Source organism: Euwallacea fornicatus, chromosome 6, assembly GCF_040115645.1.
Source record: "Euwallacea fornicatus isolate EFF26 chromosome 6, ASM4011564v1, whole genome shotgun sequence".
NCBI lineage: Eukaryota > Metazoa > Arthropoda > Insecta > Coleoptera > Curculionidae > Euwallacea > Euwallacea fornicatus.
In genome coordinates, this window is record NC_089546.1 from 2,223,429 (window position 1) to 2,237,978 (window position 14,550).

Sequence of the window (14,550 nt, forward strand, 5' to 3'; positions counted from 1 at the left end):
CGCCTTTCACTTTAATGGTTGCTCAGATTTCAAGCATACTTCTCACAAGTTTATCACAAATTTCAGGTGTAAGTGTGCTAGTGCAACATCGTAAAAGTGCAAATCCCTTCAATGGCTAATCTTGAAGCTTCAAGGCTTCTTTGCGGATTATTTCTGAAATATCTCTACATTTCATGCCAAGCACATTCAATTAGGTTCAAATCGGGGCTGCATGAAGGCCAAAAGATTACATTAATATTATTTTCGCCAGACAAATGCTTTGTTAAACGGACAGTTATGACAAGAAACGCCGTCTTGTCGGAAAATGGAATTTTGGACATCGTACAACACTAGAATGCTCGTAAATACTTTTTTTGTAACATCTATCTACACTGCGTAGCTTTTGTTGTTGTACCATCTGTAAACTCCAACTGGTCCAATTCCTTCGCAAACGTGCATCCCCAAATTATTCCACCTTTGGCAAACTTCACGGTTCGTTTTAAATAAACTTTGTGAAAGGCCTCTTGTTTTGTCCGTATGACTCTCTAAAGTATATTTCTTTCAAATTTGGGCTCATCCCTAAAGATAACCTTCTTCCAATCCTCATAAGTCCATGAAACTTTTGACGTCGCGCAAGTCAATCGATATCTTTTTTGAACAGCTGTCGAAAGGGGCTTTTCTTTAGCCTAACGAAAATTATATAAAGCAATTAAAAAATAACATTTTTTGTTGAATGAAAACTGCCTTGTAAAAACTTATGCATTCATCTTCGATAGCACTATCTAGATAAATTTAAATCGCATTCATCCTTCCATCTAGCACTGATTTCATGCAAAGTGCTCCGTCTCTGCTCTTTACATATTTTTATTAATGTTCTCCTATCTGTTTCGTTAACAGTTCGACAAGGATCAAAACTCCTACCTTTCATTTCAATTGTACCTCTGTCATTGTGGTATTTTACATTAATCCTAACTGATGACTTTGACAATTTTAAGTCTTCTGCTGGTCTTTTCAATTGATTTTCCTTTAACATGGCGAGAAAATATAATAAATTTTAATTTCTGGAAAATAGGCACTCCTTGGACCATATATTTTCTACATTGTTTCAAAAAATTATGAGTTTATAAGTGACAATGTATAAATTTAAAACAATGGGGCACATCAAAGTCAAGACGACGCAGTTTACTTAGCCTATTTACTAAGGAGTATACGATATGGCCCTTAAAGTCCACATCATATGGGAAATTCATTTATTTATGAATTTGGGTATATTTTGATTTTGCCTTCGAGTTGTACTTCATAAATGATGACAATTGATAAACAAATCGAAAAACAATTGACTGTCTATAACTGTCAAACTGCCATTTTTTTTAACATTCAAAATTTTCCACGATTTACCATTATGCGCTCATATGCCAATTTTCAACTTTTTTAGACGATTTTACTTTTTTTTTTAATTTTGCTGTATTCCTGTATTTCCGAAGTATTCAAATCTATCAACAATCTTGTAAGAATAATTACAGTACATCAAAGTAATCGTCTGAATAAGTATTAATTAGTTAAAGTTATAATAAACTTATATTTTTAAAGAAAAAGTAAAATTAATTAAAGACACTACCTATTTAAAACCTTTTCTCAGAAAATTTAACGAAAAAATGAAAAAGTTTAATTATTTACTGTCAAGACAAATAGATATCACAGATGAATCTGCATTATACTGGAAACTTCTATGCGATCGGACATTGGTGCAGGCTGCAGAAACGACTGCTCTAGGGAGAAAGACTTCCAAGAAGAGAGCAACTTTTCTTGTTTGTACAAATCGCGATGGAACATTTAAGGTCAAAATGACGATTATTGGTATAGCTAAAAATTCCAGTGCTTTTAAGTTCATTGAGCTTCTGGTCGAACACCACTCAACAAAAAACGTTTGGGTTTCCTCGGCCTTATTAATAAGATGGTTTCACGATTCATTTGTAGTGAAAGTGAATAAATTTGAGGCACAAAATTATCTAAGTGGACGAGCAATTTTACCATTGGACGATGCTCGTAGCCACGTTTCAGAGTACAACTAAAAAGCGACCATGGAAAAATCATAACTATGTTTCTCCCGCCTAACTACTCCCAACAACCTGTTAATCAAAATGCCCTACGTTCAACTAAATTGTATTATCGAAAAAACCTTTAGGTCCATGTACTATCTTCAGAAGAAAATAATATTTCGAAAACCCTTGTGAACATCAATTTCAAAGTAGCAGTATTTTCGTTGACAGGTTCCTGAAATTAACTGTCACCTAAAATGATACAAAAATATTGAAAGAAGATGCTTTGCAATTCAATGGATGAACCACGCCTTAATGAATCCATATTAAATTACGAAAATTAAGAGGATTCAGATGACGGTATTGCGTTGGTGACTCTCAAAAAGAAATGGAATTAAGGTCTAGAGGAACTTGCTGAAGTCAAAAACATCTTACAGAAAATTAACCTTGACAAATACAATTCAGAAAAATCAGAAATACATAAATCGACCATTGAAGTGACGACCATTTACAATTGGATTACGTTTGCGACGGCGCAACTAGTTATTCTAATGATAAAGTTTCCATAGACGTACTAAAAATAAATCATGAAAAAGCTATTAAATATTTCTCTATGTGCATTTAATCGACAGAGGAAAAAACATCGAAATAAATAGCACAACTATGCTTAGAATGTTTTGCCAGCGTGGAATTGAAGCTAGAAACGAATGTTTCCGGCTAAAACAACATTTCTGAATTTTTTAAATAATGCTTCAACGATATCGTTATAAAGTTTTGAATAAATCTATTACCTAAACTACATAATTTGCCATCATTTCACTTTCGTTACACATTATTTTCACATGAATCCAAAATCCGGATCTGATCGGTTTTAATTTGACCGAATCAGCGGAGCTTTACTCTATTAATCATTTTAATGCTTGCAGCGCTAGTTCTAACCTAAACAATTATTATTAATTATTAACATTACAAGAATAGAAATGGTAGAATAGAATTAACGAGCTAGTAGAACTGTTAATAAAACGAAACTATTAATTCAGTTCATTTTCAAAATCAGACCCTCCATTTCTAAGGCATTTTTTGCCCCTTTTCCTTTGCCTTCCATACTGGCCCGATATTTCGAAAATCAAGAAACTTAGTATAAGGAAAAACGTGATTATATAGATTCAAAATGTCCCCCCTCATCTATCTTCCATTGAAAACTTTCCATCGCTAACTAACTAAACACTGTATATCTACAATTTATTATTCGAAAATTAAACTTGAAACTCTTTCATGTGTCACCGATGTGCTTAATTAAGATTGTTCAGAGTGTTAATATGCTTCGTGGTCGTAGATTTCATCCATTATTAAATTATCATCATCGTCAACTTGAAGATTCAGCGTTGGAACTATTCTTCACAAACACTGTTACAAATTGCGATCAGAGAGGTCAAGAGTCTCTACTAATCTCCATGACATGCTCTGCTGCAGAAAACCATGCTATTACGCTATGCAGGGGAAAATAACACTAAAAAGACTGGAAGCGTTTGATTACGAGAATAATTCCTGGTATGCTTCCAGAAGCGATCGAAACCATTAAAAAAGTGATAATGGAGAAAAGATATCCTGGAGGTCGAATTTCAGTAAACGAATTGTTTCCATACCACGAGACCGGCCATTAGAATATGCCATGCTGAGGTAATGTGGGTCTGTTTTATGACTTTCACTCCTTCTAATGAGGCAATTTAAATGTGACAACGTCGCTTCTCGCTGCAACCAAAAAACCAATCCCGAAGCGTTGTTCGAATGATAATTTGAATGTAATTGTTGAGGTTCGACGGTGAATTATCGACGCCTGAGGGGGTTCCGAACCCGTATCCCCCTGCCGTGCGGCCAATCACGTGAGAACATGGCCTGCGTGCCCAAAAATACCTGCGAACTGTCTCTTCATGGCCGTATGAGATTTCTTTGGCCAATTTCGTTTTCAGTCCTTTTCATCACTAGTTATTTTACAGGCGTTACACATTTAACTTTCGCTCACTCAATAGCCCCATGGACACAATGGGAGGTCTGCCGTGATGAGTACCCGTTTAATATTAATTTAAATATAGTTACTGGTGGTGCCACAAAAGCCAAGATAAGAGCACAAAGGATGAAGATATGAATCGGGCTGCGACTAACCGGAAAGCACCGAGAACCAAATGATTAAAAAGCCATCAGGGAGGCATAATTCGGGATCAATTTCGAGACGGTTCTGGAACCCGCTTGTTGGTGATGCAATTTGCGAAAAGGCGGCTAATTGAATGATTGCTAGGCCAGCTCACGGGTACCGGTTCGCGAAAATGGCGGCCGGTTGTGGGTATAGCGAGTCGATAATTTAGGCGTTCGACAACGAAAATGATATGTTCTGCGACGGGATAACAAACAACTGGCCCCTTGGTCATTTGCCATCACTCGATTCATGTCAGAGCTTGTCTGCTTAAAGCACGGTGACGAAATCGGAAGCCCTTGCATGTGTTAGCTCAAATTACTCGCCCTAAGAGCTTTTCACCATCATTATTGGCCATTCTTCATGTCTGGATTACCGTTAATCCTGGTACTAAAAGAAAGCGTGTTTAGCTCTGCAGACTCTCTGCGGTTCTCTTGAAAAGTAAAAAATAACTATGTATGAAAGTACCACGCAATTGCCATCCATAAAAAGCTCTCCAAAACACCGAAAAGCTTCCAACAACATGGTACGGGCATGGGAGGATGCACCGAATTTATGCACAAACCTCGCGAATATAGTTGGTTAAAAATGCAAATTGCCCCTTGTATATTTCCAAGTCGAGAAGGAGGAACTTGGAGAATCTGTAGAATTCACGCAAAATTAAATGGCAGTTGTCACATCTTCAGCCAGCTAAGTACCAATTTTCTCATCACAATAAAACATCTAATTATATTCCGACTTATAGAGAACTGAAGTTGTTACAATGGAAAAATATGTTTTTGTTGGACACTGCCATCTCCCCAGTGTCTGCACTTTATGCAAAAGTTACGAACAGTTTGCCCTGTCGGCATGTCTAAATTTGTCTTAGCATTACCAAACACACGTAGTCTGTCTAGAGAGTATCCGGAACTTTATGTTTTTTCTAATTCTGATGTTTGTATGTATATTAATATTAATATATTTCTTTGTTGTAACATTCTACGACAAGTAATGCATAAGAAGCTTGTATCGATAATAAGTTATTGCTAAAAGCGCATGACAACTCCATCTTTATATTGTTAATTTTAAATGGGCTAATGAATAACAGAAATGAAGTGAAACATTTGTACAGAAAAGGTTCCCCAAACGTTAAAAATTAGCGCAATTGACTGAATGCGGAAAAAGTGCAATATATGACGCAATCAAGAGGTTAAAAAATGGTACGTATATGAAACATAGATCAGTTCCAGAAAGACCATGTAAAATTGATTAATATCATTTAAGAGCTTTGGTGGCCCTGGGACGATTTATCCCCAAAGCTTTAAAAAGTGGCTAATAGATTTGCAAATCAGCGAAAAATAAAAGTATGTCCAGGCGTTGTCCGCATGTCACTGGACAAGCAAGGATACATATCAAAACAACAAAAAAAATCCCCGTAATTACACTTTTACAAAGATAACGAAGATTAGATTTATGTGAACGTTTTCAAGAAGATAATTTTAATAATTTTTTGTATCTGACGAAAGTTGTTTCCAGCTTGATGCAAGTTTCTCAAAAATCCTATCACGAGAAAATGTTACCGTTGAAATTTCCCACTAAAATTATGATTTTGAGAGAAATATCTCAACGTGGTACTATACCTCTCTGTATAGTTGATAGCTACGTTAATAGTGCACAGTATTATAACATTCTAAATGGTTTTCTTCTTGAAACTGCTCTCGATTTATATCCAGAGGGGTGACGTTTCAAGCAGGATAATGCAAGATGCCATACTCCTGCCTCTACTCGTGCTCGAATGCAAAAACCATGATTCCATGACCGTTAGCTTCACCAGATCCCAGTCCCATTGAAAACGTATGGGAACTAATGAATACTGAATTTGAAAGAGCGGCACCATGAAATAAAGAAGACTTGATTCGATCAATTTTGCAGGTCTAGATCACCATCATTGAACATTATACCGGTGACTTCTACAGTTTCGGGTGTACCTGGGCGTCAAGTTAAAAGTTTAGAGTTAAAAGGAAGTTGCATAAGTAAATAAGGCTAATTATTTGTTGTAATTTTATAATTGAGGAAATAAAAGTATATATCGATTAACTGCAGTTGAGCTTTTTTTCCGGATACTTTCTAGATGGACTATTATGTATAACGCTTAATGACTAATTTGAAATTTTCAAAACAAATTATTCCGATAATTAAATATGCAATTAATTTTCAATGCAGGTTTCGAAATGTGGCTTGGATTAAGAGATGACTAGGGGACAGCCCTCGAGGGAATCCAATAAATGAAGAAAATCCAAAAGTTCAATTTTTCAAAATTTTCTCCGTAATATGACGTTGTACATAGAGGATCAAAGACCCATCATAAAATCGTTAAAACTTACAGAAAATATTTTTCATGACAATGCTGAAACACGTAAAGTGTTAATTTTAGTTGTCAATTTTTTACGTGACAGATATGTATATGTTTGTATATATACATTACATGTATATGGCTACCCACATAGTAAATAAATGTACTTAAACATTTTTTTCTTATGGAACCCCATGTATATTTTTGTATAACATTATATATGTATGCCGATGTATGTTTTTAAGGTCTTTGAGAAATTTTGAACATATATCATGTAATATACACACGTCTAAATCCAACAAGTGTCCAAAAAATACAAAAAATAGAAATAATTATAAAACTAATAATACTTAAAGAATAACAATTTAAACTTTGCACTATAATCTAATGTATTAAATGTTCAAACTGTGCCGCATTGTCTTCCTTACACTGGGCAAGCCACAATTCAAATTCCTTAACAACTTCTCTTACCATTTGAGGAGGTATTTGCTGAGCTCCTTAAGAAATTTTATTTGTTAACTTTTCCATTGTATATTGTTGGGCTTATTTAAATACATCCTATGTTTCAGATGAGACCATAAAAAAGTTCATAGGCATGAAGTCAGGCGATGTAGCAGGCAACTCTAATTGCTATATTGCGCAAATATTTCAATAACTGTTGAATTGAGACATGGGTATGTTATATGAAATATGTTCAAAATTTCTCAAAGAACTCGTCGTACTATACATGAAGTTCCATGAGAAAAAATATGAAAAATTACATTCATTTTCTACACGGGTAACCCTGTATACGTGTTTTAACGTCAAAATATGCACAACTGAAAATAACATTTCACGTGTTACAGCATTTTCATGAAAAATATTTCTTTCAATTTTTGATGAATTTATTCGGGGCTTTTGGTCCTCTAAGTATATGTTATTGTGGTTTTCCCTATGTTCTTGCAGCCGACTACTCTGGCCTTGTAAGACGTTTGGTAATTTGTATTGTCTCGAATAATTTTTCTCATAATCATTTACATTTTTGTACGCCATTGAACAGTAAAAGAGAGTTTACTGGGGTGCTCTCAAGGGGATAAAGTAATCTAGCAGAAATCAGATATTTGTGACTAGCAGTTAGACATTTGTAAATACAATTAGGGACACCCTGTAGGAAAAGTCATTAATTTGCTCGTAAGATCGCACGAATCTTTTGGGAATCATTTCAGAAAGCTACTTCTTCTATGAAAAGTTTCTCATTTGGTTCATTCATTACCGTTAATTCATGTAATGAATGTGTCTCTCTGGGAGTCTACAACTTTGTATGGGAATCATTTGATTTTATGTAATATTTGATTATCCTTTTCCCATGCATTGCTTCTTCCAGGTATGCAGTGGATATCTTTGCGTTAAATTAATAGTTCATGAATTACTAACGTCGAAGAAACGTTACATTTAGGTTAGTTAAGTTAATAGGGATTATTCCTATTCCCACGGGTCCTCCGGTCGTTCAACTCAAGATCACAGAACCATATACTTGAGACATAAATTAACATAAACCCAAATATTATTCTGATCAAGACCCTGTGGATTTTCGAACCGAATGTGTCGAAAAAATCAGGACTCTTCGTTGACGTCATCAAGGCCTATTTTCACGTATTGTCTTTGAACCAGCCTCAAATACACAGGGATAGTCCAAACATTCTTTGGCTAAATAAGCTTAAAGACAATCACTTTAGCGTCCATTAATTTGATATTTATTACTTAATGTTTATTAAAATGTGAACGTAGCCCTATCCGACAGGAACCTCAGTAGAAGTTTGTTCTATGTCCTGAAACTTAGCGCTATCAATTAAGCTATATATTACTTTATATGTTTCAAGAATATTATGGTAAATTCGTCAAAATGTACGAAATTGAAAATCTCCATTTAACGTGTTTTTCGGGGTAAGACAATGCTATTGTTAATCACGTCATGGTGTTTTTAGATTCCAAATTCTGCATGCAGACTGTACTATCTCTTTGGAAGTTCTAGCAATAAATTCATTTATGTTGATGGCATTTGCAAAGATACTGGCAGTATGGTCATTAAAACTCGGCTTTAAACTAATATAAATGTTCAAGTCTTTGTGAAGATTTGCCCTTTTCAATGATGCAAATAATTGTAGAGCGATCATTAAAAAAGTATTCAAGAAAGCGTTGAAATATTAGAGGGATGTCTTGGATAAATTCATCTGTTGTCAGTCAGATGTTTGTTGATAAATAGCAAATGGCATAATCAACGCCCTACGTTTACGTACCACCGCCCACTGCGCGGTTTTTTTAATGATCTCTCTGAACACTGAAAAAGAGATTATACGGGTAATTGGTGAATCTAAAGGAATAATGTAGGAGCCTCTGAAATCTCCTGAAAGTTGAAGGGCCCAATTACCCAGGAATTCATCGAAAAATTCAGAGCTACCAAGTGTGCCACCTAAACAGCTACTGAGTTTCCGTGAATATTTTCGTTTAGATACACGCGCTCGCGTCTCTATGAACAGTACCGATTCTTCTCTACTTATGGCGATATTTATCAATGTTATAGCCATAACCGGATATGTGTTTATTTTATGATGTTTTGCCAAAAAGTTTTGTGAAAGTAATAGCTGCGCTCATATGTTGCGGAATTATGCCGTTCCCTAATTCGAGTGTCACTAAATAAGAATTCACAATACCAGAACCTGAATCGAATGAAAGCGTAGCCACAAGGCCTGTGTCCCCCCATCAATAGTTATTCGACAATCGCTAATAATGGGTGACCTATAAAGTTTCATTCTTAGGCACCGTGATTCAGCACCATATTCTAAACGAGATAGGTGTGTATTTTTCTAGTAAATTGAATAAATCATATCAAAATTAAATGCACCCATTTCATAATGGACCTTTTCATCGGTCCCAGACCAGCAATGGTAAAGTGTTTATTAAATTTCCATTGTTGCGCTCTTTGATCGTGGAAACAATGCTTAGTAAGGTTTTGGTTCTGTTGTTTGCCAGTCTCAGTATAAATTAGGCTTTTCATAACGTCTAATTGAGGGAAATGATTGCACAGTTTTGTCCGAAGGATTTTCATTCATATTGAATTTGTTGAGACTGAATTAACGACCTTGACTCTGAAACTGTAGTCAATTTTGGCATCCTGCAGCCGTAGAAAACAACGAAGATCGCAAAGTGAAAGAAGGCTCGTTTCGAGCATTATTTATGAATATGTTAACTTATAATTCTTATTCGGCCGACCTGCTTTAAACGGTATTTTAAGGTGTCGAACACAGACCCGGGTGCCTAATGGTCAGACGCCTTGTTTCGGACTGCACCCAACAGTGTTGCCACTGTTTCCTTATAGAAAACCATCAATATTCTTTATTAATTTATGCTTTGTCTTTCCGAACATGTCCTGTGCTTATGGCTCAAATGTGCTGGAAGATACAACATTAATGTGTAGTGCATTTCGGTTCGTAATTCGTGTTAAGTGCACAAGGTGCCACAGAATTACAGCGGTACCAAAAAATCTCCGTATGACCGAATGACATCAGAATGTGAGCTTTAAAATTGCAAAGAACAGCGAGTATTTATATTTATTTTTACAGAATGAGTATACTACCACTATTTCAAATATCATGCAATAAACATACAGTGAGTGACATTAATCTTTGAACAACACAAAGTATGTCTTTCAAAGACCTACAGTGAGGGACAAAAGTATTGGCACACCGGAAGTTCCAATATAAAATGACTGATTCTGGTGCATTAGCAAATAACAAATCCAATGAAAACTAATTTATTTCAAACCTCACATCTTAAGGTACTAATTACTCCTAGATTTAACATTATATTATTTTTCTAACAAATGGTTACATTGCAAATATATAGAGTGTTTCCTAACTACGTGTGAAAAATTAAAAAGCGCAATCCTCGACTGATTTTGAGTCAAATATGTCTAATAAACATATGTCCGCAAATGCCTTGTTTCCAAGGTACAGGGTGTTGACTGAAAGACGTAGAAAAAGGTTTTAAAGGTTTCTAAAGGTTTGGTGGTATTTACTAACTTGTTTATTGTTAGTTTTTTTTGCTACTTCCACTACTATAAACAAGATAGTCAGTGTTATTTTGGTGTTTTACTCTCTAAAGTGAAAGAATTTAGTTCTGTGTTCCAAAAATCAGATTATACCTCAGTTTTGAAAATTTTTCAAATGCCTAATTACACTAATCAAGAAATGGCCAATATGGTTTTTGTTTACGGCCTTGCTGATGGTAAGTGTTTGGCAGCGAGGCGCATTTACATGGAAAGGTTTCCAAACCACCAAGCTCCCAACCACCAAAACTTTAAAAACCTCTTTCAACGTCTTTGTGATACATGATCTCTTATGAAAACTCCAGGAGGAGGAAAGCCAATAATACGTCGAACACCAGAAGTGGAGGAAGAAATCTTAAGACGTATTGAAGAAAACCCCGGAACAAGTACTCGTAAAATAGCTGCCGTTTTAAATATTAGTCATAAGGTAGTGTGGACTGTTTTAAAAGAGCAACAACTTTACCCGTACCACATACAAAGAGTACAAGCCTTGTTACCTCAAGATTATCCTCCACGTATTCAGTTTAGTCAATTGATCCTACAAAAAGTTGCATTAGATCCACAATTCCTTTCTCGTGTATTGTTCACAGATGAAGTGACGTTTTCCAGAAGTGCAATTATCAACTTCCACAATAATCACATTTGGGCTGATGAAAATCCTCATTCAATTGTGGACGAGCGGTTCCAACATCAATTTTCTCTAAGTGTATGGGCCGGTATAGTTGGAGATTATTTGATTGGACCCTACTTTTTGCCGCATCATCTTAATGGAGAACAAAAGATTATTCTAAAGGTTATGATATTTGATGGGACATTTAAATAGCACATCTCACATTAAACCAAATTTTCATGTTATAAGTCAGTATTTTGTGGGATAGCCTTTATTTCGTATAACCGCATTTAATCTTGATGGCATAGACTCCATTAACTTTCTGCAAAAACTATCTGGAATATTATTCCAAGCATCTTGAATATTATTCTACAATTCCTCTAAATTTGTAGGATTTTTATTTTGTAGATCCCGTTTTATGCGGCTCCATAAGTTTTCTATAGGGTTCAAGTCTGGACTCTGTGATGGCCAATCTAAAACACCTACCATTATATCCCTAATCCAGCCTTTTACAAGTTTTGACAAATGTTTAGGGTCGTTGTCGTGCATGAATTTGTATGTTAGGGGCACATACTCATCTGCATTAGGCTCCATGATGGTGGAAAGGATATCTTTATACATAAATCGGTTCATTATACCGTCTACTTTATGTATTGGACCAACACCATTCCACGAGAAACCTCCCCAGACCATGACACTCCCTCCGCCGTGTTTTAAGATTTAATATTGTATTTTTTATTGAGGCTTTGGCCTGGAGGGCGCCGTACAAACATTTTTCCGTCATTACCAAACCGATTGAACTTTGATTCGTCACTCCACAGAATATTTTTCCAAAATTTAATGTCTTTATTCACATGATCGTGCGCAAATTTTAATCTATTCTTTAGATTTCGTTTGGATACTAGTGGCTTTTTTCTCGCTATGCATCCTCTTAGATTAATTTCATTTAATCTCCTTCTAATGATTCTAACAGATAAATTGACCTCAGGTTCATTCAAAATTTCTTGTTTAATTTGCCTAGCTGTTTTAAAAGGATCAGACTTGCTTTTTCTGGTGATTAATCTATCCATTGCTGCTGAGGTTTTGCGACTTCTAGGCGTTCTAATTTTGTTTTCAGTACTATTGGTAGATTCTAATAACTTAAGGGCATTGTAAACAAGTTTTCGAGAACATTTTATATTATTAGCAATCTCCGAAATACTGAGACCTTCATTTTTCAAACGAACGATGAGATTTCTTCTTTCTACACCACAATGCTTACTTTTACCCACTAAAAAATTTGAATTAAATAATCGAATATAAGGAAACACCTAAATATCATACTTTCAGAAACAAATTGTTAATTTACGTGATATTTTTCAGCGATCTTAGAAAACGTGCTATTTATATAACCACGCTAAACAACTGAATTTGAAAATAATCGAATATGTATAGGGACAAGTTAAGACCTTTCTTAAAAATGTTGTCATTTGTTCACAAAAAACCTAAATTTTATCAACATTTGCAAATAAGAATTGTTTATTTCTCATTTGGACCTAAAGTTAAAAGTGTGCTATTTATATGACCGCGACTGTATGTATGTAAGTTCAGTAATGTTGCGTAAATGCCAACATACCCCCCTTGTAGTGCGTAAACTCGCAATTTCGAACCACGATGAAGGTTTATCGGGTGGTCAAATAGCGAAATTATTAAATGTGAGAAGAACCACTGTTTATGCAATCATATGTCGCATCAAAACGGAAAATCGAATCCAATCATTTCATCAGAAAGGTCAACCGAAAAAGTTGACCGAAGTCGATAAACGTTGGATTAAGAGGGAAATAGAAAAAAATCCAAAAATGAGTGCACCCAAATTAGCTACAGAGTTATCATAGAGGAAAAAAGTGACAATTTCAGCTGTAACTGTTCGTAGGGCGATAAAAGAGATGGGGTACTTTTCGCGTACTGCTCGACGAAAACCCTACTTCAGTGCAGTGAATAAGGAAAAGCGGCTAAATTTTGTAATAAAACATCAGTTTGAGTCGAAAACTTTTTGGTATGATATGATTTTTACTGATGAATGTAAATTTAACTTGTTTGGAAGTGATGACAAAGTAAAAGTATGGCGCAAAACCAGTACAGCACTAGACAGCAAAAGCTTGACCGCATAAGTAAAACATGCCGGTGGTAACATTAAGGTCTGGGGATGTTTTGCGGTGAGAGGCGTAGGTGCATTGCACTTTATTACAGGGAATATGGATGCTGTAATATGCACTGATATTCTGAAAAAGAATCTACGACCCAGTGTAAAAAAATTAGAGATCTTGGACAGATTTCGGTTCTACCAGGATAATGACCCCAAGCATAAAGATTACCGTACGCGAGAACGGCTCTTATACAACTGCCCAAAAGTGATCGAAACGCCACCCCAGTCCCAAGACCTTAATCCCATTGAGCACCTGTGGGAGTATTTGGACGAGAAAGTTCGTGAAAAGCCGGTGTCAAGCTTGAAAGAACTGCAAGAGAGTCTGCAAAAGTTAGTTTCTTCTATGCCACGAAAATTGAGAGCAGTCATAGATGCTAAAGGTGGTCACACCAAGTAGTAGATAAATCATTACGAAGCATCCGGAAGGATATTTTCCAGCATTTCGGAAGAGTTCAAAGATTAATGTCACTCACTGTATTATTTAGTACTTTTATTTTTATTCGTACGTATCAACAAAAATTCAACAAATCCTGTGGAATTTCATTGCAATAAAGTCTCCGTACCATTCAAAATTCCTAGCAAGAAGTTGTCTTTTTTTAATATTTTCCTTGCGATAATCCGTGTGATTCATAAGTAAAGATCGTCCATTCTAGCTTAGTTTTGCTTCGTTACTAGGGAAATAATTTGATGTATCTTCTAGAGGTTGTGAATTATCACGTGGTCTCCGGCAATTAATAACTAAATTGTATTTGGAAGGTCACTCAATGAGTAAAGTTGGAAAAATTGTAAAACGATCGAAGTTGACGGTGCAATATACCATGAAGCATTATGGAAAACACGGCAATATTAATACAGCCGCAAGAACTGGTCGTCGGAATATTATCAACAGCACAAATAAGACAACAGCGAAAATAAGAAAAAAATTCCCAAACTAAAGCAGCGCAAATCGCTAAAGATCTAGACAAACATTTGCATCTGAAAAGCAGCGCTGAATGTGTTCGAACCGTTTTAAGACAACACAATTGTGATGCTCGAACTATCTGCAAAAAGCCGCTTATATCCAAAGTTAATGAAGCCAAGAGATTGAAGTATGTTCGGGAATATCAAATCAAAGATCAGAACTTTTACAC

At 35.5% G+C, this 14,550-nt stretch overlaps 1 protein-coding gene across 4 annotated transcripts in view; it reads left to right on the top strand.

The window, feature by feature from the left end:
• The window catches only part of Su(var)3-3 (lysine-specific histone demethylase Su(var)3-3), a 342,080-nt gene that overhangs the window by 153,206 nt on the left and 174,324 nt on the right, over positions 1-14,550 (top strand). The window contains exon 10 of one of the 4 annotated variants that reach the window (XM_066283003.1): positions 5,922-5,944. The exons of the other annotated variants lie outside the window; for them this stretch is intronic. Coding sequence (XP_066139100.1) covers positions 5,922-5,929 — 8 coding nt within the window. The 3' untranslated portion in view covers positions 5,930-5,944. Of the gene's footprint in view, positions 1-5,921; positions 5,945-14,550 lie in introns of those variants that run through there. 4 annotated transcript variants of the gene reach the window in all.